Raw genomic sequence first — 24,114 nt, 5'->3', positions numbered from 1 at the left:
ACAAGAAACTGTATAATTATAACTTGTAATAAGTATTAAAGTACTGTGAACAAGCATTATAAGGGTATTTATACATCTGGGAATGAAGTTCTAATAAATCTGATTACACTGTTATCTTTACAGTTCCAACTATGCCAACAAATGTCTGTTTTCTAATTCTTTTTTTAAAAATTGCATAAAATATTAATATTTGAGAAGGAAAAAATGTCTTAAAATTGAGTTCTCAAAGCTAAATATTTTTAAAAAATGAATAAAATGTCATTAGTAAATATATTTTCCCGAGGAGATTCTTAAACATAAATTCAAATGACCAAGTTTGTCTGAAATACACAAAAATAAATTTATCCAAATAAATTGTATACATTTCCATTTATTTCTGAAAGTTAGATACATCCATTGTATATTACCTTTGAAACAAATGAAGCAGTAATAATCCAAAATTCTTTGCAATGTCTAGCTTTATGGGCAGACACTACCTGAAGATCATAAGGATTATAAAGGACTTTATGACTTTTCCGAGGAAGGCAATATATAAATTCTCCATCATCTTTCAAAGGTTCCTGAGGTTAAAAAAAATTTTTTAATTAACTTGACCAAATTAAGTAAGAAGATAACTGAACAGATTACTCTGTAAGTAAAAATAACATTAATATATATATAAAATATAGAATAAGAGAGAGACGTCATCAATATGGCGGTGAGGAAACGCTGCGAGTAAGACCTCGACCTCCCATTAAAAAAAAAAGTTAATAGGGAGGAAAAGTGGCAGGTCCCCACGAGAACTGGGACACGGACAATAAACAATAAACGGGCAACTCTGGCAAACTGCCCAAAGAAAAAAGTTGCCATAAAAGAGGACTAGAAGGGAGGAAAGCTCAGAACCCTGCTACCCTCCCCCACCCACAAAGTCGGCACTCTCTGACCAACAGGAAGGAGGAAAAAACAAAAACTAAAACAACCAACAAGAACAAAAAACGCATCAAGCAGGAGTGAGAGGAAAGGAACTATTTCAGCCACCGCACCCTGTGAACTGGAACTGTGGAGAACCATGCAGGATTCACCACGGAGGTGAGCGAATGGCTCCGGGTGCCACTGGAGAAAAATAAAAACTCCCAGGAGACCTACAAACAGCCCAAGGCCAGCCTGTAAGCTTGTGCGGAAAAGGAGGGCATTTGAAAAGCATACCCGGATCAGGGCTGACCAGGTCCCTGCGCCTGTGACCTAGGCTTGAGGGGAGACACACGGGGGCCCTCACTGAGGTGAATGTCCCTCACTGAGTAATCAGAAACCAGGCGCCCGGACACGGGAGCGGGGTGCAAAAGGCGCCATTTCTGCGGACACTGAACTGGGCTACAGCCCACTTCCTGGACCTGAGGGTTTTGGGAACTGAGACCCGGGGCATGAAATTCAGGCCATGGGATCCCCACGACGGTGGGGCACAAGGTAGACACAGCACCTCCACTCTATTGAGGTCCTCCAAGCTACTCCCACTCTGTACCCCCAACACACGTGGTTAAAAACAGTTCCCCAAGGACACTAGGAAAGACCTCTGGCGCCACCTAGTGACCAGAAAAAAATCACCAACACCCTATAGTTGGAAACCTTGAATCACAAAAACACCCTCAGGCACTGAGAGAGGGTGAGCCACACAAAGGGGGTGGGGGGGGGGGCTAAGGAGGGAAATAAGGCCTGGAGCAAGACCAAGACCAGGTGCACAGGGGAGTGCATACCAGCATCGCCATTTTAGAACAGGGACCTTTCTTCAATAAAGATTGCTTGAAACCAGCAGAAGGCTCCTGGCAGAGCCAGAGGTGAGCTGGGAAGTTTACCCACCCACGCCAAGCCCCTTCTGGCCAGCAGTCCAAGCCCAGAGGGGGAGCGGGCACCCATGGCCAGGGCAGACCTGGCGTGCAGGGGAGTGAGTACCCGCATTGCCTTTTTAGAACAGGGACCTTTCTTCAATAAAGCCTGCTTGAAACCAACAGAAGGCTCACAGTGGAGCCAGAGGTGCCCTGGGAAATTCGTGCAAGCCAGGGCCCTTTTGCCCAGCAGTCCAAACCCAGAGGGGGAGCAGCACCCAAGGCCGGGGTAGACTGGACACGCAGGGGAGCGCATCTCCACATTGCCATCTTAGAACAGGGAATTTTCTTCAATAAAGACTGCTTGAAACTGGGAGAAGGCTCCCCATGAATCCAGAGAGGGAAGGTTCCCTGCATAGTCAGAGAAGAGCTAAAGGCCCCGACAAGCCTAGTCCCACCTGGAAGGAAATTAGAGCCCAGAGGGGAATCCAGTTTTTTTTCGGAACCCAGGTGCAATCCACCTCTAGGGAAGTTTGTGGGACTTCAAGACACACCTTTGTAATTAAACACAGAAGGAGGAAATATTCTGTGACAGTGACCATTAACATACTCAAAGTACCACTGCCTCACTAGACTTCTGGCATAACAGTATTTGACTTGTTTGGACTGCCAGTTTCCAAAACCCCACAAAGAGCACACAAAAAAGATGCCGGCCAGTACCAGCTGCACAGTGTCCTAACGCATATGGCAAATTAGAAGACAGGCAGCAGGGAGAAGAAAAACTACATGCAACCTAGCAACTCCTCAGGAGAAAGACACACCACAAAAAGAAAACCACCCACCAGATGGCAACGACAGTAACTTGGAAGAACTTCTGAGCCTTCCAGAAAGAGAATTTAAAAAGGCCATTATTAAAAAACTGACAGAAGTCATAAAGGAAAACAATGATAAGGGAAAAATAATCAATGATCAGAAGAATGAAATTGAGTCCTTAAAGAGGAAAGTAAAAGAAATGCACGAGATCAAAGAATTAATGAGGCGCTAAAGAACACTGGGAAAAGCAATGAAAACAGAATAGATGAAATGGAAGAACGAATAAGTACTCTTGAAGACAAAGAAATAAAAAGAACCAAAACAGAAAAGGAAGGAGAAGTACGAAGGAAAAAGACCAAGACTTCGGGAATATCTGACTCCATGAGGAAAGGAAATATGAGAGTTACAGGAATCCCAGAAGGAGAGAAGAGAGATGTAGGAACAGAGAAAATATTCAAGGAAATAATTGAAGAGAACTTCCCAAACATAATGTAGCTGAAAATAGACATAAAAGACGCAAGAAGAACATCAAACTTCCACAACGAAAGGAAAAATATAGCAAGACACATAAGAGTAAAGCTCCCAAGAATCCAAGACAAGGAAAAAATAATGAAGCTGCCAAGTGGGAAGAAACAGATAACATTCAAAGGAAAACCAATCAGACTGACATCAGACTTCTCCGAAAAAACACTACAGGCAAGGAGAGAGTGGAGGGACATAGTCAACAAACTCCAAGACAACAAATGCCAACCAAGAATACCCTATCCCACAAAGCTCCCCTTCCTCTATGAAGAAAGAATAAGGACCTTCCCAGACAAACAGAAATTCTGGAATTTCATTACGACTAAACCCCCACTCCAAAAAATAAAGCAAGGAGTCCTAAAGCCAGAACCAAGAGAGGGATGAATAACAACGAAAGAAGGCCAAAAAAAAAGTTATTAAAAGAATAAATAAATAAAACTAGAGGAAAGACAAGCACAAGGGCAAATACAGATGCTAACATATCATAATTAGATCTAAATGTAAATGGACTAAACTCTTCAATAAAAAGACACAGAGTTGCAGCCTGGATTAAGAAACAAAACCCAATCTTTTGCTGTCTCCAGGAAACATATATAGCTACAAAAGATAAAAATAGACTCAAAGTTAAAGGATGGAAAACAATCCTACAAGCAAATGGACAAAAAAAGAAAGCAGGAACAGCAATACTTATATCAGATAAAACAGACTTTAAACTCAAAAAAATAAAAAGAGACCCCAACAGTCACTTCATTATGATCAAGGGGACAATACTTTGAGAAGAAATAACACTCATTAACATATACTCACCAAATGAAGGAGCACCAAAATTATCAGACAACTATTATCATCTTTGGAAACAGACATCAGAGAAAACACATATGTAGTAGGAGACTTCAACACACACTATCAACAATGGATAGATCAATGAGACAAAAAATAAGTAAAGACACTAAAGCTCTAAATAAGGATCTAGAGCACTTGGGCTTAACAGACATCTACAGAACACTAAACCCAAAAAAATCTGAGTACACATTTTTCTCAAGCGCACATGGATCATTCTCCAGGATCGATCACATACTGGGACACAAGACAAACATCAACAGATACACCAAGATTTAAATCATACCAACCATCTTCTCTGACCATGAAGGCATCAAACTAGAAATAAACTATAAAAAGAAGGCAAGGAACTCTCCTACCTCATGGAGATTGAAAACCACAATACGGGAAGACAACAGGACTAATGAGGAGATCAAAGAAGAAATTAAAAATTCTTTGAGTTTAATGACAAGGAGGACATCAATTTCCTAAACGTATGGGATGCAGCAAAAGCAGTAATAAGAGGAAAATATATAGCAATAGGGGCTCACATCAAGAAACAAGAAAGAACTCAAAGAAACAACCTAATCTCAAAGCTCAAAGTAATAGAAAAAGAACAACAAAAAAACCCTAAAACCGTAGAAGAAAAGAAATAATAAAGCCAAAGCAGAAATAATTGAAATCGAAATTAAAAAAACAATCCAAAAGATCAATGAAACCAAAAGCTGGTTCTTCGAAAAAATAAATAAAATAGACAAACCCCTAGCCAGGCTCACAAAGGAAAAAAGGGAGAAAGCACAAATAAACAGGATCACAAATGAAAGAGGAGAAATCACAACGGACACAGCAGAAATCAAAAGAATAATCAGTAACTACTATGAACAGTTATATGGAAACAAGTTCAACAATCTAGAGGAGACGGACAAATTCCTACAACTCTACAATCACCCACAGCTAGATAAAAAAGAAATAGAACACCTAAACAGACCAATTACATGCAGCGAAATTGAAATGGTAATCAAAAACCTCCCCAAAATCAAAAGTCCAGGACCTAATGGACTTACAAATGAATTCTACCAAATATTCAGAGATGAATTAGTGCCTATCCTTCACAAACTCTTCCAAAAAATTGAGAAGGAAGGGATAATACCAAACACATTCTATGAAGCCAACATTACACTAATACCAAAACCAAACAAGGACAACACAAAAAAAGAAAACTACAGGCCAATCTCTCTAATGAACACTGATGCAAAAATCCTCAATAAAATTTTAGCTACCAGAATCCAACAGTGTATCCATAAGATAATTCACAACGACCAAGGAGGATTGATTCCAGGGACACAAGGATGGTTCAACATCTGAAAATCAATCAACGTCATCCAACACATCAACAAAAAGAAATATAAAAACCATATGATAATATCAATAGATGCTGAGAAAGCTTGACAAAGTGCAATACCCATTCATGATAAAAGCCCTTGAAATTGTTGGGATACAAGGAATATACTTCAACATCATAAAGGCCATATATGACAAGCCAACAGCCAGTATCATTCTCAATGGTGAATAGCTGAAAGCATTTCCATTAAGATCTGGAACAAGACAAGGATGTCCACTCTCACCACTGCTTTTCAATATAATACTGGAAGTCCTAGCCAGAGCAATAAGACAAGAGAAATACATACAAGGAATCCAAATAGGAAAAGAAGAAGTTAAACTATCACTATTTGCAGATGATATGATAATATACATAGAGAACCCCAAAATCTCCACAGAAAAACTAATTCAACTCATCAATCCGTTTAGTAAAGTGGCAGGATACAAAATCAACACGCAAAAAATCAGTAGCCTTCCTCTACACAAACAATAAATCTGAAGAAGAAGAAATTAAAAAAAATCCCTTTTATTATTGAAACAAAAAAAAATCAAATACTTGGGAATGAATCTAAAAAAGAGATAAAGGACCTATACAAAGAAAACTATAAAACACTGTTAAAAGAAATAGAAGAAGACACAAATAAATGGAAAGATATCCCCTGCTCATGGATTGGAAGAATTAACATCATCAAAATGGCCATCCTACCAAAAGCAATATACAGATACAATGCTACTCCAATAAAAATTTCAATGACATTCTTCAAAGAAATAGAACAATTATTGATGAAATTCATAAGGAATCACCAAAAACCCCGAATAGCCAAAGCTCTTCTAGAAAAAAAAGAAGGGAATGGAGGCATCACACTCCCCGACTTCAAACTATACTACAAAGCCATAATCATCAACTGTATAATATTGGAACAAGAACAGACACACAGACCAATTGAATCAAATAGAAAATCCAGAAATAAACCCACAGATTTATGGTCAACTAATCTTTGACAAAGGAGCAAAGACTATGCATTGGAGCAAAGAAAGTTTGTTCAATAAACGGTGCTGGGAAAACTGGGTCGCTACATGCAAAAGAATGAAGGTGTTAGGTGTTAGGGTACTACCTCACACCATGCACAAAAACCAACTCAAAATGGATTAAAGAATTAGACATACGACCTGAACCATAAAATACATAGAAGAAAATATAGGTGAAACACTATGTGATATTCACATCAAAGACATCTTTACAGACACATCACCCAAAGCAGTGATAGTGAAGGCAAAGATAAACAGCTGGGACTACATCAAATTAAAGAGCTTCTGCACAGCAAAAGAGACAATACAAAAACAAAGAAAAACCCCACCGACTGGGAGAACATTTTTGCACACAACACTAATGATAAAGGATTGATCACAAAAATCTACAAAGAGCTGATGAGACTCAACAAAAACAAAGAAAATAATCCAGTCAAAAAATGGGCAGACGAGCTAAAAAGAAACTTCTCTGAGGAAGAAATGCAAATGGCCAACAGGCATATGAAAAAATATTCAACATCACTTGTAATCAGGAAAATGCAAATCAAAACTACAATGAGATACCATCTGACACCAGTGAGAATGACACATATTAAAAAAACTAGCAACAACAAAGGTTGGCGAGGTTGTGGAGAAAAAGGAACTCTCCTGCACTGCTGGTGGGAGTGCAAACTGTCCAACCACTATGGAGAGCTGTGTGGAGATTTCTTGAACTACTAAACATAGAGCTTCCATATGATCCAGCAATTCCACTCCTAGATATTTACCCAAAGGACACAGAAACATTAATTCCAAAGGACACCTGCACCCCTATGTTTATAGCAGCACTGTTTACAATAGCTAAGCTTTGGAAACCACCCAAATGCCCAAAAATAGATGACTGGATCAAGAAGATGTGGTACATATACACAATGGAATATTACTTAGCAATCAAAAAAGATAAACACATGCAGTTTGCAGCAACATGGATGGAGCTAGAAGGGATCATGCTCAGAGAAATAAGCCAGAAAGAAAAAGAAAAATACCGGATGGTCTCTCTCACTCATAGCAGGAATTTAGAAAACCTAAATAAGAGACCAGGAAAAAGACTAATCAATACAAAGTAAAAATCAAAATCAACAAGCCACTATAAACCAGAGACACACTACGGGGGGCATGGGGGAGAGGGAGGAAGGGGCAGGGTAAGGAAGGACTAGAGTCAAAATAAGGGGGGAGTGCAATTGTATGGGGAATATAACCAAAATGAAAATGCATACATTGTGCAAAGATGAAAAAAGATGTAAGAATTATATAAAATAAAATATTTAAATAAAAAAATATATAGAATAAAATACAAATAATATCATTGAGAAAGATAATATCCAATTGTGTCTAATCAGAGTTTCAACAAGAACAACTTAATAAATTTAATTACACATTATGTGGTGATAAAACATTCATGAAAATTGACCTATATGCTTAGTAAGGAATACTTATTACTTGAGTAACTTGACAATAGTACCTTTTACATCTATATGCTGCACTTTCCGTAAATTTGTCAACACCAGAAGTTTTTGATAATTTTAGTTTATCATTTGTTTTGATAATATGGTGGTTTAGTACTATAATAGCAACAGTTAAGGTCTTTTAAGTAATAAATATCTAATAATAAGCTTTTCACGTATATTATCTTTACAGCCATGAGATTTTAATCCCTCAAATTTAAAGATACTAAAGTTTGATCTTTTTAATCTCATTAAACAGATGCAAAAATTAAAAGTTTTAGACATTAATTTGAGAAAAGTCACAAAGACAGTAAATGGCAAAGTGAGGCTTGAATACAAGTCTGAATTTTAACCCAGGTTCTGAGCTACTGGAATGTGCAATAATGCAACTGACATTACTGGAGAATCAGCCATTGCCATTCCACCTTAACAAAATTGGTTAAGTAAAATTTATTTATTTTAGCTTTGAAACTTTTAACTTCTATTGATGAAAACAGTTCTAAAATTATTCTATAGGGAGGTTTAATTTAGATCAGCTGTTCTCAAAGTGCAGTCTCCAGACAAGCAAAATTTCTGGAAAATTAAATTTTATTTTAAAAAAGCATTTAGTTTTCTCTTATAATTCAGTGATGTCTTCGAAGGTACTGAATTGAGTAAACAGTTTCTATAGGTACAGTAATTTTAAAGTTTGAAACAGTTTGACTCTTAAATTTTATCTTCCTTGAGGACTTATTGCTTCTTCTCAATTCTCTCAGTTTTTTCTACTTTATTTTGAATTCTATTTTGTACCTCGAAACCTTAAAATACCACATTTTAAAATTGCAAATAAAATGAAATAAATAATCCCTGAATGGTAACTTGCATAGTACATGGGTTTTGTTATATAGTTATTTGGTCACTTGAAACATTTTGGTTTAAATAATGTTCAAAAAAGTTGAGATTATTTAATGTAGACACAATTATTCAAAATAGATGATATATAGAATTAAATAATCCAATTATAGATGCATATTACAATTATTCTTTTTTCAATTAAAAACAAGTACCTTATATTTTTAATCCTTTTTTCACATCCAATTAAAACAGACCTTATTTGAGAGTCCAAGGATATTAAGCTCATGCATAGCTAGGGGTTTCTTAAACCATTGTGCCCACTCTCTGCCAGGCACCATTCCACATGTTTTATCTCATTGCATCTTCACAGTTCTCTAAGGTAAGAATTATCATCTCCATTTCAAAGTCAAAAAATCTAAAGCTTAGAGAAGTTAGGGAATCTCTAAAATAACAAAATAAGTATATAAACAGATTCAATATTAAGTGAATCTGATTCCATTAGGCATTCCTTTAAATTATACTGCCTTTGGCAATATCAATAGGCAACTTAACTTCAGGGTAACAGTCCAGAGCAGGGGTCAGCAAACTATATCCAGGTTAAGGTAACAATTTCAGTAAATAAAGTTTCCTTGGGACACAGTCACACCCCTTTTTTCATGTATTGTCTTTCTACTTTTGCACTATAATGGCAGCCCTGAATAATTGCAACAGAGATCATTTGGCCCTTTTCAGAAGGCCTATGGACCCCAGGTAGACAACGGTGATCTCAATTGCACATTATAATCACCTAGAGCTTAATAAAATACAGATTGCTGAACTCCACCACCAGTTTCAGATTCAGAAGGTCTGGGGTGGAAATGAGAATATGTATTATCTACACACATATGTTATGTATGTAATGTTAATGCTGCTTGTCTGGAGACTGCACTTTGAGAACAGCTGATCTAAAAGTATAAAGAAATAATCTTGGTCTTAGCTCAGGGGTAGTAAATGAGGTCTCAGGTTACAGACATTAGTTCTTATCAGAGTTTCCATCCTCTGATCATGTGACCTTGGATAAGATAAAATTTCTCCCAAGAGGCTAAATGGGTAAGGGAAAAACAAGGATAAGGAAAGAGAGATAATGAGATAGAAAATCACATACCAACAAAAAAAAAAGGTGGGAATGTTACAAAGTACATTAAGATTTCTTTGTAAAACACAAAACATTGTTAAACAGGAACATCATAGTAGATTCAAACTTCCCATGATGGCTCTCCTTCTGTAACAGGGTGGTCCCCAGGAAAGGGGGAGGTTCCAGGTTCCCTGCTCCAACCAAGGGAGGGTAGAGCTGAGCAGGGAGAAAAGCAGCTGCAGAGGAGACTGAGGAAGGAAGGAAGCAAGATGGAGCCAGAAGGAGACCTGGAGGAGGTGCATGGAGCCTAGAGACACGTGAAGAAACTGCGCTTGTCTTTTGGTCGTGGACTGGGTGACACAGATGTGGGTGAGACCTATAGGGAGGAGACAATGGCAGCTTTTATCTTGATGTTGATTTTGATCTTTTCCTTCCGGGCTTGTCTGGTTGTTTCTGGCCCTTTTCTGTGGGTCCCCACTGGAAGATGCTTTAGACTTGCGGCATGCTTTGGGGCCTTGCTCTGGGCCAATCCCATTTGAATGGAGTTTTACCCACGAGGGGATGGGTAACTTTGGGTGCTTGATTTAGAAACTAGATTCTTTGCCTTTCCTGTATTGTTTCCTAATTGTATTAAAGTTCCCTCCCATTAAAGTCTCATGTTTTGAAAGGGAGAAAGCACAAATAAACAGGATCACAAATGAAAGAGGAGAAATCACAACAGACACAGCAGAAATCAAAAGAATAATCAGTAACTACTATGAACAGTTACATGGAAACAAGTTCAACAATCTAGAGATGGACAAATTCCTACAACTCTACAATCACCCAAAGCTAGATAAAGAAGAAATAGAACACATAAACAGACCAATTACAAGCAGCGAAATTGAAATGGTAATCAAAAACCTTCCCAAAAACAAAAGCCCAGGACCTGATGGATTTACAAATGAATTCTACCAAACATTCAGAGACGAATTGGTGCCTAGCCTTCACAAACTCTTCCAAAAAATTGAGAAGGAAGGGACAATACCAAACACGTTCTATGAAGCCAACATTACACTAATACCAAAACGGAACAAGGACAACACAAAAAAGGAAAACTACAGGCCAATCTCCCTAATGAACACTGATGCAAAAATCCTCAATCAAATTTTAGATATCAGAATCCAACAATGTATCCATAAGATAATTCACCACGACCAAGTAGGATTCATTCCAGGGACACAAGGATGGTTCAACATCCGAAAATCAATCAACGTTATCCAACACATCAACAAAAAGAAATATAAAAACCATATGATAATATCAATAGATGCCGAGAAAGCTTTTGACAAAGTGCAACACCCATTCATGATAAAAGCCCTTCAAATTCTTGGGATACAAGGAACATACCTCAACATCATAAAGGCCATTTATGACAAGCCAACAGCCAGTATCATTCTCAATGGTGAAACTGAAAGCAATTGCATTAAGATCTGGAACAAGACAAGGATGTCCACTCTCACCACTGCTTTTCAATATAATACTGGAAGTCCTAGCCAGAGCAATAAGACAAGAAAGACATCCAAGGAATCCAAATAGGAAAAGAAGAAGTCAAACTATCACTATTTGCAGATGATATGATAATATACATAGAGAACCCAAAAAACTCCACAGAAAAACTATTTCAGCTTATCAATCAGTTCAGTAAAGTGGCAGGTTACAAAATCAACATGCAAAAGTCAGTAGCCTTCCTATACACAAACAATAAATCTGAAGAAGAAGAAATCAGAAAAACCATCCCTTTTATTATCAAAACAAAAAAATCAAATACTTGGGAATAAATCTAACAAAAGAGGTAAAGGACCTATACAAAGAAAACTATAAAACACTGTTAAAAGAAATAGAAGACACAAACAAATGGAAAGACATCCCCTGCTCATGGATTGGAAGAATAAACATTATTAAAATGGCCATCCTACCAAAAGCAATATACAGATTCAATGCTATTCCAATAAAAATTTCAATGTCATTCTTCAAAGAAATACAACAATAATTGATGAAATTCATATGGAATCACAAAAAACCCCGAATAGCCAAAGCTCTCCTGAAAAAAAGAGAAGGGAATGGAGGCATCACACTCCCCGACTTCAAACTATACTACAAAGCCATAATCATCAAAACTGCATGGTATTGGAACAAGAACAGACACACAGACCAATGGAATCGAATAGAAAATCCAGAAATAAACCCACAGATTTATGGTCAACTAATCTTTGACAAAGGAGCAAAGACTATGCATTGGAGCAAAGAAAGTTTGTTCACTAAATGGTGCTGGAAAAACTGGGTCGCTACATGCAAAAGAATGAAGCTTGACCACTACCTCACACCATACACAAAAATCAACTCAAAATGGATTAAAGAACTAAACATAAGACCTGAAACCATAAAATATATAGAAGGAAATATAGGCGAAACACTACGTGATTTGCACATCAAAGACATTTTTACAGACACATCACCCAAAGCAGTGATAGTGAAGGCAAAGATAAACAGCTGGGACTACATCAAATTAAAGAGCTTCTGCACAGCAAAAGAGACAATAACAAAAACAAAGACAAACCCCACCCACTGGGAGAACATTTTTGCACACAACACTAATGATAAAGGACTGATCACAAAAATCTGCAAAGAGCTGATGAGACTCAGCAACAACAAAGAAATAATCCAGTCAAAAAATGGGCAGAAGAGCTAAAAAGAAACTTCTCTGAAGAGGAAATGCAAATGGCCAACAGGCATATGAGAAAATGTTCAACATCACTTGTAATCAGGGAAATGCAAATCAAAACTACCATGAGATACCATCTTACACCAGTGAGAATGGCACATATTAAAAAAACTAGCAACAACAAATGTTGGCGAGGGTGTGGAGAAAAAGGAACTCTTCTGCACTGTTGGTGGGAGTGCAAACTGGTCCAACCACTATGGAGAGATGTGTGGAGATTTCTGGACCTACTAAACATAGAGCTTCCATATGATCCAGCAATTCCATTCCTAGGTCTTTACCCAAAGGACACAGAAACATCCATTCCAAAGAACACCTGCACCCCTATGTTTATAGCAGCACTATTTACAATAGCTAAGCTTTGGAAACAGCCCAAATGCCCAAAAATAGATGACTGGATCAAGAAGATGTGGTACATATATACCATGGAATATTACTCAGCATTCAAAAAAGATAAACATACGCAATTTGCAGCAACATGGATGGTGCTGGAAGGGATCATGCTCAGCGAAATAAGCCAAAACGAAAAAGAAAAATATCGGATGGTCTCACTCATAGCAGGAATCTAGAAAACTTAAATAAGGGACCAGGAAAATGAATAACTGTAAGAAAGTGAAAATCAAAATCAACAAAAAACTATGAACCAGCGACACTTTTTGGGGTGTGGGGGGCAGGAGGGGAGGGATTGGGGTCAGAATGGGGGGGTTGCAATTGTATGGGGAATATAAAAATAAAATTTATTATTTAAAAATAAATAAAGAAATAAATATGTAAATATGTAAATAGATAAAAATAATAAACATTGTATCCATTATATCTAAAAAAAAATAAAAATAAAGTCTCATGTTTTGTGTTGATGCAGCGGATGGCAGAACCCATTTAGAATAGGCAGGTTTGTGGGGTTTGGGCTGCCCCTCTCCCTGCCCTGTAATGGATTAGAGGAAGTGATGAGAGAAGACAGGCACAAATATTTTGATGTGCTATAGACTTAAATGTTGTGTCTTATCTGCTCTCTATTTTTTTAAAAAGTGAAAGGTGTCATGAACATTTAACATGAAAGTGATTTTAATTTGACATAAATGTAAAGTCTAATTTTAATGTAATATCTAAAATGAATGAAAAAGATTAAGATACAGTTTCAAATATTAACTTTTATGGTACAAAACTGAATAAATTAGAATAATACCTTTAGAACAATCTTCTGAGCTGCAATCTTGGAACTTTTATATTTGACATCATGCTGTGGTAATACCGTTTGCCAACCAAGCTTTTCTCTTAGTCTATTAATATGTTTTATCACATCATCACCTTTTGGTTCTGGTTCTGATTTAGAACATTAAAAAATATCTAATGTAAGTGCAAATGTAGATATCATTTAAGGATAATATTCTAAATATTTTTGCAGAGAGAAAAAATTTAAATGATAAATTATACTTAGAGTTTATACAGACTGTATAATTGCAGGAGAAAATATAAAATAAAAGTCAATGTTCACAGAAGCTGGAAAGAAGAAACAGTATTTTTTTCATTTAAGAAAGATACCACAAAAGAACTACTTCTACAATTACATAGGGAGGTAGTAGTCAGCAAGAGAAAACACTAAGAAGGAGCCAGTTAAAAGGCTTTTCTTAATCAAAAGAAGGGGGGGCAGGAGTGAGGGTTATGGGAGGCTTATTGACTTAATACAGTATTCATTATCTCAGTTTCTGTGGGTCAGGAATTCAAAAGGACCTTAGCTAGGTGTTTCTGATTCAGAATCTCTCATAAGGTAGTATCAAAATGTTGGGTGGGGCTATATTCACTGATCTGAAGGCCTAAGTGGAGCTGAAGGATCACTCCAGGACAGCTTGCTCAGAGCTGTTAACTGGAAACTTCAGTTCACTGAATTGTTAGCTGAATTCATTTCTTGTGGCTGGATGACTGAGGATCCCATTTTCTTGCTAATAGCTCGGTACTAGTCTCAGTGGCTAAAGCTGGGTACTAAACTCAGCTATTCCATTCCTGCCATCTGGCCCTTTCCACAACGCAGCAGTTTGCTCCTTCAATGGGGGCAAGATGTCCTCTGTTAGAGGCTCATCTGATTAGATGAGACTTGCCCTCCATAATCTTCCTTTTGATGAACTCAAAGTCAACTGATTCAGAGCTTTAATTACATCTGAAGAATCCCATTTTGCCATATAAAACAATGCAGTCATAGAAGAGATATTTCAGCATATTCAGAGGTTCTGCCTTCACTCATGGAGAAGGAATTAATTATACACGGTGTATACACCAGGGGATGGGAATACTGGAAGACATTGTAGGAATCTGACTACTACAATTTCCTTTTACAAAGTTGACAAAACATTGACATCTGTTAAATTCAAGTACATGCATATATGTTAAATTATATTTTTCTACTTTTTAATGTTTAAGTTTTTTCATAACTCTCAAAAAAATCTCTTTAAAAAATCCTAAGTACTAAATTCTTTATCAGTCAATATTTTAATAGGTTTATGGAAGTTAAATGAGAAGAGCAAATAAAGAAAATATAATCAGTAAGAGATTAGATTGTCAAAAAAGATAAACTCATGCCATTTGCAGCAACATGGATGGCGCTGGAAGGGATCATGCTCAGCGAAATAAGCCAGAAAGAAAAAGAAAAATACTGGATGGTCTCACTCATAGCAGGAATCTAGAAAACCTAAATAAGGGACCAGGAGAAAGACTAATTATAATGAAGTAAAAATCAAAATCTACAAGCAACTATAAACCAGAGACATACTACGGGGGCGGGCAGGGGGCCTGAAGGGATTACAGTCAAAATAAGGGAGGTGGGAATTGTATGGGAAGGGACTATAACCAAGATGAAAATGTATGCATTGTACAAAAATGATGTAAAAAATATATAAAATAAAATAATTAATTAAAATAAAAACATTAGATTATTTTTGTTTGGCAGCCATTATGTTTAAATTGTTGCCCTTTGTTACACTAACATCAATTTCCAGACAACAAAGAACAATGTGAGCAAGTGCTAGGAATGTGTAATGCACAACAACAGTTACTGCATTTGTTGCAACAAGATCCATCCTGTCCGTTTTCCAAATGTATAACAAAATTACCATAAATTAAGTGTTTTAAAGCACATTTCTGTGGGCCAAGAGTTTGGACATGGCATAACTGAGCCCTCTATTTGGATCACAAAGCCTGAAATTGAGGGGTTGGCTAGGCCTGGATTCTCATTTGGAGACTACCATGGGTAAGGAAGTGTTAGGGGGAAAGGATGTCCTGAGTTAATTCCATACAGGCTTTGTGGACTCCACCCCTACTCCAGACCAAAGCCATCAAGAAATTGGGAAAAACAAATCCCATCACCACCAAAGGACCTGAGGGTGGAGTTAAGCAGCCAGGTTTGGTATAAAAACCAGACACGTGGGCCTTGGGGTCTCTCTCTCGCTTGCCTCTTGGCTTCATAGCTCATGGCTCGCGGCCAGCTCTCAGAGTGCCATTTGGGATTCCAGATCCACGGATCGGTTAGGACGCATTTAAGACTTTATCTCCTACTTTTCTCCCTGAGTTGTGCATTTTCCTCTTTTCCCCTTCCCTTGTAAATAAATCTTTTATTAATCTTTTGTGTGTGCCCGCAGTGGGATATTAAGTCCCTTTTAAGCATGTGGGTGAGGACCCATACTCAGGCAACCTGTTTTATATCGGGGCTGCCCTATAACAGAAGGATCTGTTTCCAGGACAACAGATTCATTTCCATGTGGCTGCAGGAGTCCAAGCAGCTTGTTTCTCCAAAGGGAGCAGGGAGAACCTTTTGAACAATTCCACTAGCAGGACAGTCTTATGTCACATAACGTAATCAACTGAGTTAGAGCTTGACCTTTGCCACATTCTATTGGTTAGGAGCAGACACAGGTCCTGCCCACACTCAGGGGCATGAACACCACTACATCTATGTAAGTTTTGCGCTGTCGGAGGCCTTTGTAATTTTGAGGATATTCTTTTAAAGAAATGAAGCCTGTTTAAGAGAGTGGCCTTGAAATTTAGGTTTTAAAAGCTTTATGATAAATCTGCCTTGTACCATGGTATTTCATTGAAAAATAGAAAAGTTTCTTTTATCCTGTAAAACTTAAAATAATAATACAATTAAAAATTTTAGGTACAGAGAAAGTACAAACTGGAAAATGTTATTGGAGGAAAAATCTATTTAAATAAATTATTTATTTGGAGATTTAAACTTTATGTCAAGCAAAGACACATTATTATTAACTCCAAGGACACTATCAAGATTTACTAAAAAGGGGCCTCCCCTGGTGGCGCAGCGGTTGAGTGCTGGGCTGAGAAGCTGCCCACAGCCTCTGAAGTGCCGATTCGATCCCGGTCGCCAGCGAGGGTCCCACATGGCGCGACAGACCTCTCCTTTCTCGCTCGCTGCTCCCCTCAGCAGTGTATTTCATTGGTCTGCCTGTTCTGTTCCCTGCTCTGGCTCTGGTGAATTCTCTCACCCTCCCGCGCTTCTGACTGTACCTAGTGCTTGTATAAATAAATAAATAAATATTTAAAAAAAAATATTTACTAAAAAGGTAAAACAAAAGTATGCAACTTCACTTTATAGCTCTAAGGTGTCTTATACCTTTCAGAGATGTCTTAATTAAGAACATAGTCACTGAATAGTCTCCATCAGTTTTTTAATCTAATATCTTAGCCTTTAAAAAAGAATTAAGTTTTTAACTATTATTTAAGAAACCAAACACATAAAATTCAGTAAGACTGTGTCAAATACAAAGACAGAACCAAAGAATAATTTGAAGAAGTGTAGCATCTTCCAAACACACTGGGTTAATGGTCCACATACCCATTCTGTCAAATGACACAATCTTGGTTGCCCTAACTTTTCGACAAACATGAGTTTGATCCTTTTTTCCCTTTGATTTCTCTTTCTTCTTCTTATGGGGAACTGGTTCTGGAGCAAGTACATCTTGTTGAATTATATTTTCTTGAAGGTAATCTAAAAATAAAACGGACATTGACAGAATAACCAGCATGACCGATAAATAATACCATGGCAACACCACCAAGTACACAGCCAGGCTTTACATAAGAGGAATACTATAGAACTGAAGAGCACAGGTTCTAAGTCAGATCCCTTTGCTTCCAAGCTCAGTTACACGCTTTTACCACTCATAGCTCTGTGTTACTTTGTGAGTCACCTGCCTGCCTTAGTTTATTCAGTTTTCAAGTAAGGATTATTACAATAAGAAGCTCAAAGAGATGAAAAGAAAAACAGAGGGGGCTCCCTGGTGGCTCAAGGGGTTAAGTCTCAGCACTAAGAAGCTATCAGGAGCCACTGTAGCATGAGTTTGACCCCCAGCCAGGGAGCTGACCCAGTGGCTCAGCAGAACTCTCCTGTCTTGCCTGCTATTCCCCTCAGCAGTATATTTCAGTAGATCCACCTGTTCTGCTCCCCACTCTGGTGAACCCTTGTCAGAGGATTCTGGTGAATCCTCTCATTCTGCCCCCCCTCCCCCAAACTCTGGTGCTACATCTCAGCTCTTGCATGTATAAATAAAATAATTTAAAAAGAAAAAAGAAAAACAAAGCTAAGTCTGGGAGGGGAAACCAAACAAAGACAAAGAATTTGGAGTTCTCTGAAGACAGTCCCAGAGAGATGATGCCAGGAATGTGACAGAGAAAGAAAACAGAAGAGTAAATAAAAAAAAAAGAACCTCACAGAGTTGTGGCAAGGATTAAATTAGTTAACACATTTAAAGCACAGATAAGTGATTACTAAGGTGAATTTTAGTTTATTTTATTATTAAACTTTAAAATGTGAATCCTGTGAAATAAATGCATAACCCCTTTGACTCAAATTTGACAGCTGAATCCAACTGTACTTGTTTAGCTACAAAAGCAGGAAAAAAAATAGAACCTATTTCCCTTACTTCTTCTAGAATAGCTGACTGGTGGATTTTTCAACTTCTAGAAGGATAGGGAAATTATTTTAAAATAGGGACTTTTAGAAGCAAATAAAATTTACTTGTTCTTGTGGGGGTCAGTCCTCTCTTCCCCAAAGGGGTGAGACAGAAAGGGTCAAAGAGACTTTTCTTAATAGGCCCTGAATGGGCCTCTTGTCATCCTGGTATGGGCTCTAGAGATTAATCAAGCCCCTGTGAGCTTCAGGTGATCTGTTATCATTACTTAAATAATGCAGGTTGTTTTGTATTATAGCTGGGAGAAGTTCTGTTTTTGCCAAAATTCTCCCCCCTTCCCTAATAGGAGATCATCATGTCCTGAGCTTCTGCCCCTTTCCTAACCAAAAAAGTAATCACTGATCACTGCTCTTCCTTTTATGACCCAGAACTATGCAATTTGAGGGTCTTCAGTTACAGGTTTACAGGTAAACATGTTTTCTCTAATAATCTCATCTCACCCCCTTCTTGTCCGTCATGTGAGGACTCCCCTTTTTTCCTGATACCCATGCCCCAAAACACAATAAATACTCCTGCTGTGCTCCATTATTCCTTAGAATTTGCATTGGCTTTCCTTTGCTAACTCCTCTGAAGCTGTTTTGATTACTCATACAGTCTGAGAGGAATGCAGAGGACTACGGAATGATTTCTTTTGCACCCCAACATTTGTCTCATTCATTTAACAATTAGTTATGTACTGTGAGGCACTGAGTTACAATCCAGTAGGGAATAAGACACAAAAATTACAAACAAATCAAAATGAATATAAATGAAAGCCAATAAATTCTCAGCTAATTCATATATTACCTAGTTCAGAGGAGGAGAAAGAGGAGTAGAGAGAAGGATTCCCCATTTGTATAATCAGAGATCATAGACCTGTTCCAAGAAATCAAATGTCAAAAGATGTTAAGCACTTTAATTGTGCAGTGGGGACAGTGCCAAGGACAAGACAAGAGACAAGAGAACAGAAAGACTGTTCAGGAGATCTCGATGAGAAAATGTGGGCTTCAGTGTGAGAGTTGAAGGGCTTGGACACAGGCATTTCATCTGTGGGACCCCAGACTTATCCACACTCTGAGGCCTGAATCCCAAGGAAGCCTAGTGTTATGAACATGGAGGTTTCAGGAGCCCCCACATTGTTGAACTATTTGCTTAAACTATACAATTCTCACAACATTATATTTCCAAGCTATCTTTGCAGAATATCAGGACCCTGTGGACACCAAAGGAGGAAGCAGCAAACCCCAGAATCAAGCTGGTTAAGGTCAGATTAAAGTGCGTGCACAGGGGAGAAAAAGGTGACGAAAGTAACTGAGAGATCATTATAATGTTAAAATCCCCACTGCTGGGTGGGATTTAGCTGCCATTTCCTGCACATGAGATGTATGATGAAGCATGATCACAAACTGAGCAGACACCAGGAGAGGAACCCCCAGAACACACCAGAGGGAGGAACACTGTGCTGTGGCAACCACGACCACGCCCCTGATCTCCTTGATGACAACTCAATATAATCAGTTCCTTTGAAGGCAAAATGGGGCCCCTCTCACACCCTGGAGCTCTGCATCTTGCTCTTTTGCCCTGAAATAAACCTCAACCCCTCTTAATGGAGTCTGGAGTCCTCATTTCATTCCTGACAGGGGTTCTCAAGAGTCCAACAGGCAGGTCTGGTATCTGGAAATATACAACTTAACCCAGAACCCCTGGCTCCCGTTGGGTGAAGCAGTGAGCAGCAGAAACTCACTTGGGTTAACTTCTGCTTCCATAGGCTTGGGTGATGGGTAGGGAGGAATGTGGAGAAGTACCCAGGACCTTGGCAGATGAGAGCAACAAAGGAGGTCACAAAACAGCCAGTAGGTACTGAAAACTTGAGAGAATGTCCACTCACTTTAGGGTCTTAATATCTTCCCCCGACCATACACACACACACACACACACACACACACACACACGGGATGACAGATTTGAAAGAATAATGTAAAATGTAAATTGCTATGGAAATGTAATATATTTTTGGTAGTGGTAATACCATTAATGTTGTTTTTATTATTATGATCATTATTTATATTAAGTTCCCTTTAAAAGGCAAACTTGGTGTCTGATGGTACTGCTTGCTGCTGTGACTAACGAAATTAGCAAAAACACTAAGCCAGGTATTTTGAAAGAAGAATCTACTATTGAAATATACTTCATTTGTTTTCTTGATTCAATGCTATGAAATCTTTCTCTCTGAGCCATAAAAGAAAACAAGTCTACATGCCTGCATGATAATCTTGATCAATCTCCTCTGTTTTCTCTGATTTCAGTGGTACAGCGCATGTTCTAAATGTTTTATATTTCAATGTTTCCTTTTCTCTTGTTTTAGCTGCTTGATTCTTTGGTGATGTGACATCTTCGGGAAGTCTAATATAACAAAAAATAAGATGTTATGGTTAACATTCTCTACAACTTAAGAGTTTAAATCTTTATTCTGTACTTTACAATGTAATATTTATCCTTTAAAGCAATTTTTGACAGCTACTTTGAAAATCAGGAATGAAACATTTATATTAAGAGTCTAGTTAACTACTAAATAAGTGCCACTGGTATTATCATTGAAGTTTTAAGGTTGGAAGGGACTTAAAAAAAATCTTCATTCTAATTTTAAAAGATGAAGAAGTGTTACCTAATGAAATTAATAAAAAAGCAAGGTAAAGATGCAGTTTTATGAAACTTAATATATGAATGTATTCCTTTATAAAACCAACAGCAGCAACAACAACCTGTTATCAGGATTAAAACAAATATATTTCCATAAAACATCAGCCAATTGTTTACTTGGTACATGTTAGGAAAACCTTTTCATCAGAACAGATTCCAAAATCAGTGCCTACAATTGACTTGTGTAATAGACCTTATTTTTATAAGGCAATAGGAATGCAGGGTTCTACAATCCATATTTATACTTTTCATTGGGAAAAAATACCCACTGGTATTTAAACAAAACGCTTCATCACACAATATAGCATAACTTCTTTGAATTTGTTTATGGAGAGCTTTATTAGGTATTCTTAAATCCTTTTCCTTTACTGACCTTTTGAATCCCTTGTGTTTTATAAACACCTTCAATAGTTTCCTCATCATTGAAATGTCTATCCATGTGCTGTATTTCTTGCACACGCGCACACACACGCATGCTGACTTTTTTACTATTTACTTAACGTGTTTAGTTCTTTAACAAGTTGGATAATTATCTTTTGTCATCTTATATGTATTGAAAATATCTTCTGGTTTGCATAAAATATATAGAAGGAAATACAGGCAAAACACTACATGACATACACCTCAATAACATCTTTAAAGACACATCACCCAAAGCAGTGATAGTGAATACAAAGATAAACAGCTGGGACTACATCAAATTAAAGAGCTTCTGCACAGCAAAAGAGACAGTAACCAAAACAAAGAAACACCCTGCCCCCACTGAGAGAAAATTTTTGCACACAACACTAATGATAAAGGACTGATCACAAAAATCTACAAAGAGCTATGAGACTCAGCAAAAACAAAGTAAATGATCCAGTCAAAAAATGGGCAGAAGAGATAAAAAGGAACTTCGCCAAAGAGGAAAGGCAAATGGCCAACAGGCTTATGAAAAAATGTTCAACATCACTTGTAATCAAGGAAATGCAACTCAAAACCACACTGAGATACACCAGTAAGAATGGCACATATCAAAAAAAAAAAAAAAAACAAGCAACAACAAATGTTGGCGAGGATGTGGTGAAAAAATAACTCTCCTACATTTCTGGTGGGAATGCAAACTGTCCAACCACTATGGAGAGCTGTGTGGAGATTCCTCAACCTGCTAAAGATGGAGCTTCCATATGAACCAGCAATTCCACTCCTAGGTATTTACCCAAAGGACACAGAAACATTAATTCCAAAGAGCACCTGCACCCCTATGTTTATAGCAGCACTATTTACAATAGCTAAGCTATGGAAACAACCCAAATGTCCAAAAATAGATGACTGGATCAAGAAGATGTGGTACATATACACCATGGAATATTACTCAGCATTCAAAAAAGATAAACACATGCAGTTTGCAGCAACATGGATGGAGCTGGAAGGGATCATGCTCAGTGAAATAAGCCAGGAAAGAAAAAGATAAATACCAGATGATCTCACTCAAGAAACTATAAACCAGAGACAAACTAGAGGGAGGGAGTAGGATCAAAACAAGGAGGAGGGTGGGAATTGTATGGGGACTACAACCAAGATGAAAATGAATACATTGTGCAAAGATGAAAAATGAAGTAAGAAATATATATAAAATTAAGAATAATAATAATAATAAAAAGAAAATATCTTCTGGTTTGGACACAACGCGTTTTGATAAAGTCTTGACAAAACAGAAGTTCTTAACTTTGTATAATTGAATCTATCAAATGTATAGTTTGGATTGTGTGTCTTGTTTTAAGAAATCTTTTCTCACTCCAAGTGAAAATTCTCTTATGCTTTTTCCAAACAGTTTTGAAGTTTTGCCTTTTACCAGCCTTATAACTCATAGATAAGTACTTAAATCCTTGAGTTTTAGGTTTGGAATGAGGAGTAGATCCCTCTTCATTAGAACATGCAATGATTGCCTCACCATATGAAAAGAGCCTCATCCTTCCCCTCAGTGATCTATACCACCAAATCAGTCACCACCCAAAATGTGAAAAAGGAAAAAAAAACAAACCCACACGACTCTCTCCAACTTTTTCTCCATCTATCCTGTGCTGCCCTCTTCTGCTCTGACTTGCTATTTTCTAGCCACAGTTCACAGCTAGAAATAAGCACCTTTTGCTTCCTGGGATTTCTCAGTTACAGGTGAGTTTCTCCTGTCCATCAATCTCTTACTTTTGGGGCATATTTAAGGTTGGTGTGGGGAAAGAAAGCCAATAGCTAGTGTTAATTTGCCTATCTTACCAGGAACCATTCCCTCATAAACAGGTTTTCTAAACTCTAATACCCTTATTCAATCCTCATATGATACTTTACAGTTTTCATTGTTAGAATATGATATTACTAGTTAGAACTTACCATTTTCATGTAATGTTGAAATTTTAATTTATTGTACCTTATTTTACCTTGAGTTTGTGTTGATTTCCTCCTGGTTTATGTCTTCATTTATATGTGTCAAATCAGTGGGTACATATGTCTCCATATTTTCTGAACAAAATTATGAATAGCTGTAAAAAAACACATTCACATTGTCTTTTCAATATAAAAGATTTGATGACCATGACTATTACTATTCAAAACTGCATATATAGTTTCCAATTTCTCACTAGGCCTTATTTTAAATCCCCATTAACTTAGAGTATTTCTTGTATAATATCTAAAACCTTTATTCTACTTCTCCTTCTCAAGGCAGTCACTATATTGGCTAACTTCCTCTCTAAGACAATACTTTTCCATTCTTACATTGATAGGTGGTATATGTGTATATAATTTAAATTTACCTTAAATTCCATACTAAAGATAGTTATAAGCTTTAGGATTATCTTCTTGGAGAAAATCATCAGAAGAATTTACAGAAATCTCCAGAATCAGTAGCCTGAGCTGTTAAATTTAT

General features: G+C 37.4%; 1 protein-coding gene across 1 annotated transcript in view; it reads right to left on the bottom strand.

The window, feature by feature from the left end:
- Positions 1–23,703, bottom strand: part of DNAH14 (dynein axonemal heavy chain 14) — a gene marked incomplete at its 5' end in the record, with an annotated part of 230,846 nt that extends 207,143 nt beyond the window's left edge. The window contains 4 exons of the mRNA XM_084254058.1: positions 408–560; positions 13,742–13,872; positions 20,797–20,915; positions 23,627–23,703. Coding sequence (XP_084110184.1) covers positions 408–560; positions 13,742–13,872; positions 20,797–20,915; positions 23,627–23,703 — 480 coding nt within the window. The remainder of the gene's footprint in view (positions 1–407; positions 561–13,741; positions 13,873–20,796; positions 20,916–23,626) is intronic.
- Positions 23,704–24,114: the final 411 nt, after the last annotated feature.

Source organism: Talpa europaea, assembly GCF_964194135.1.
Source record: "Talpa europaea genome assembly, chromosome: 14".
Taxonomy (NCBI): domain Eukaryota; kingdom Metazoa; phylum Chordata; class Mammalia; order Eulipotyphla; family Talpidae; genus Talpa; species Talpa europaea.
Note: the sequence above shows the minus strand (reverse complement) of the source record. Positions and strands in the feature narration are given on the sequence as shown.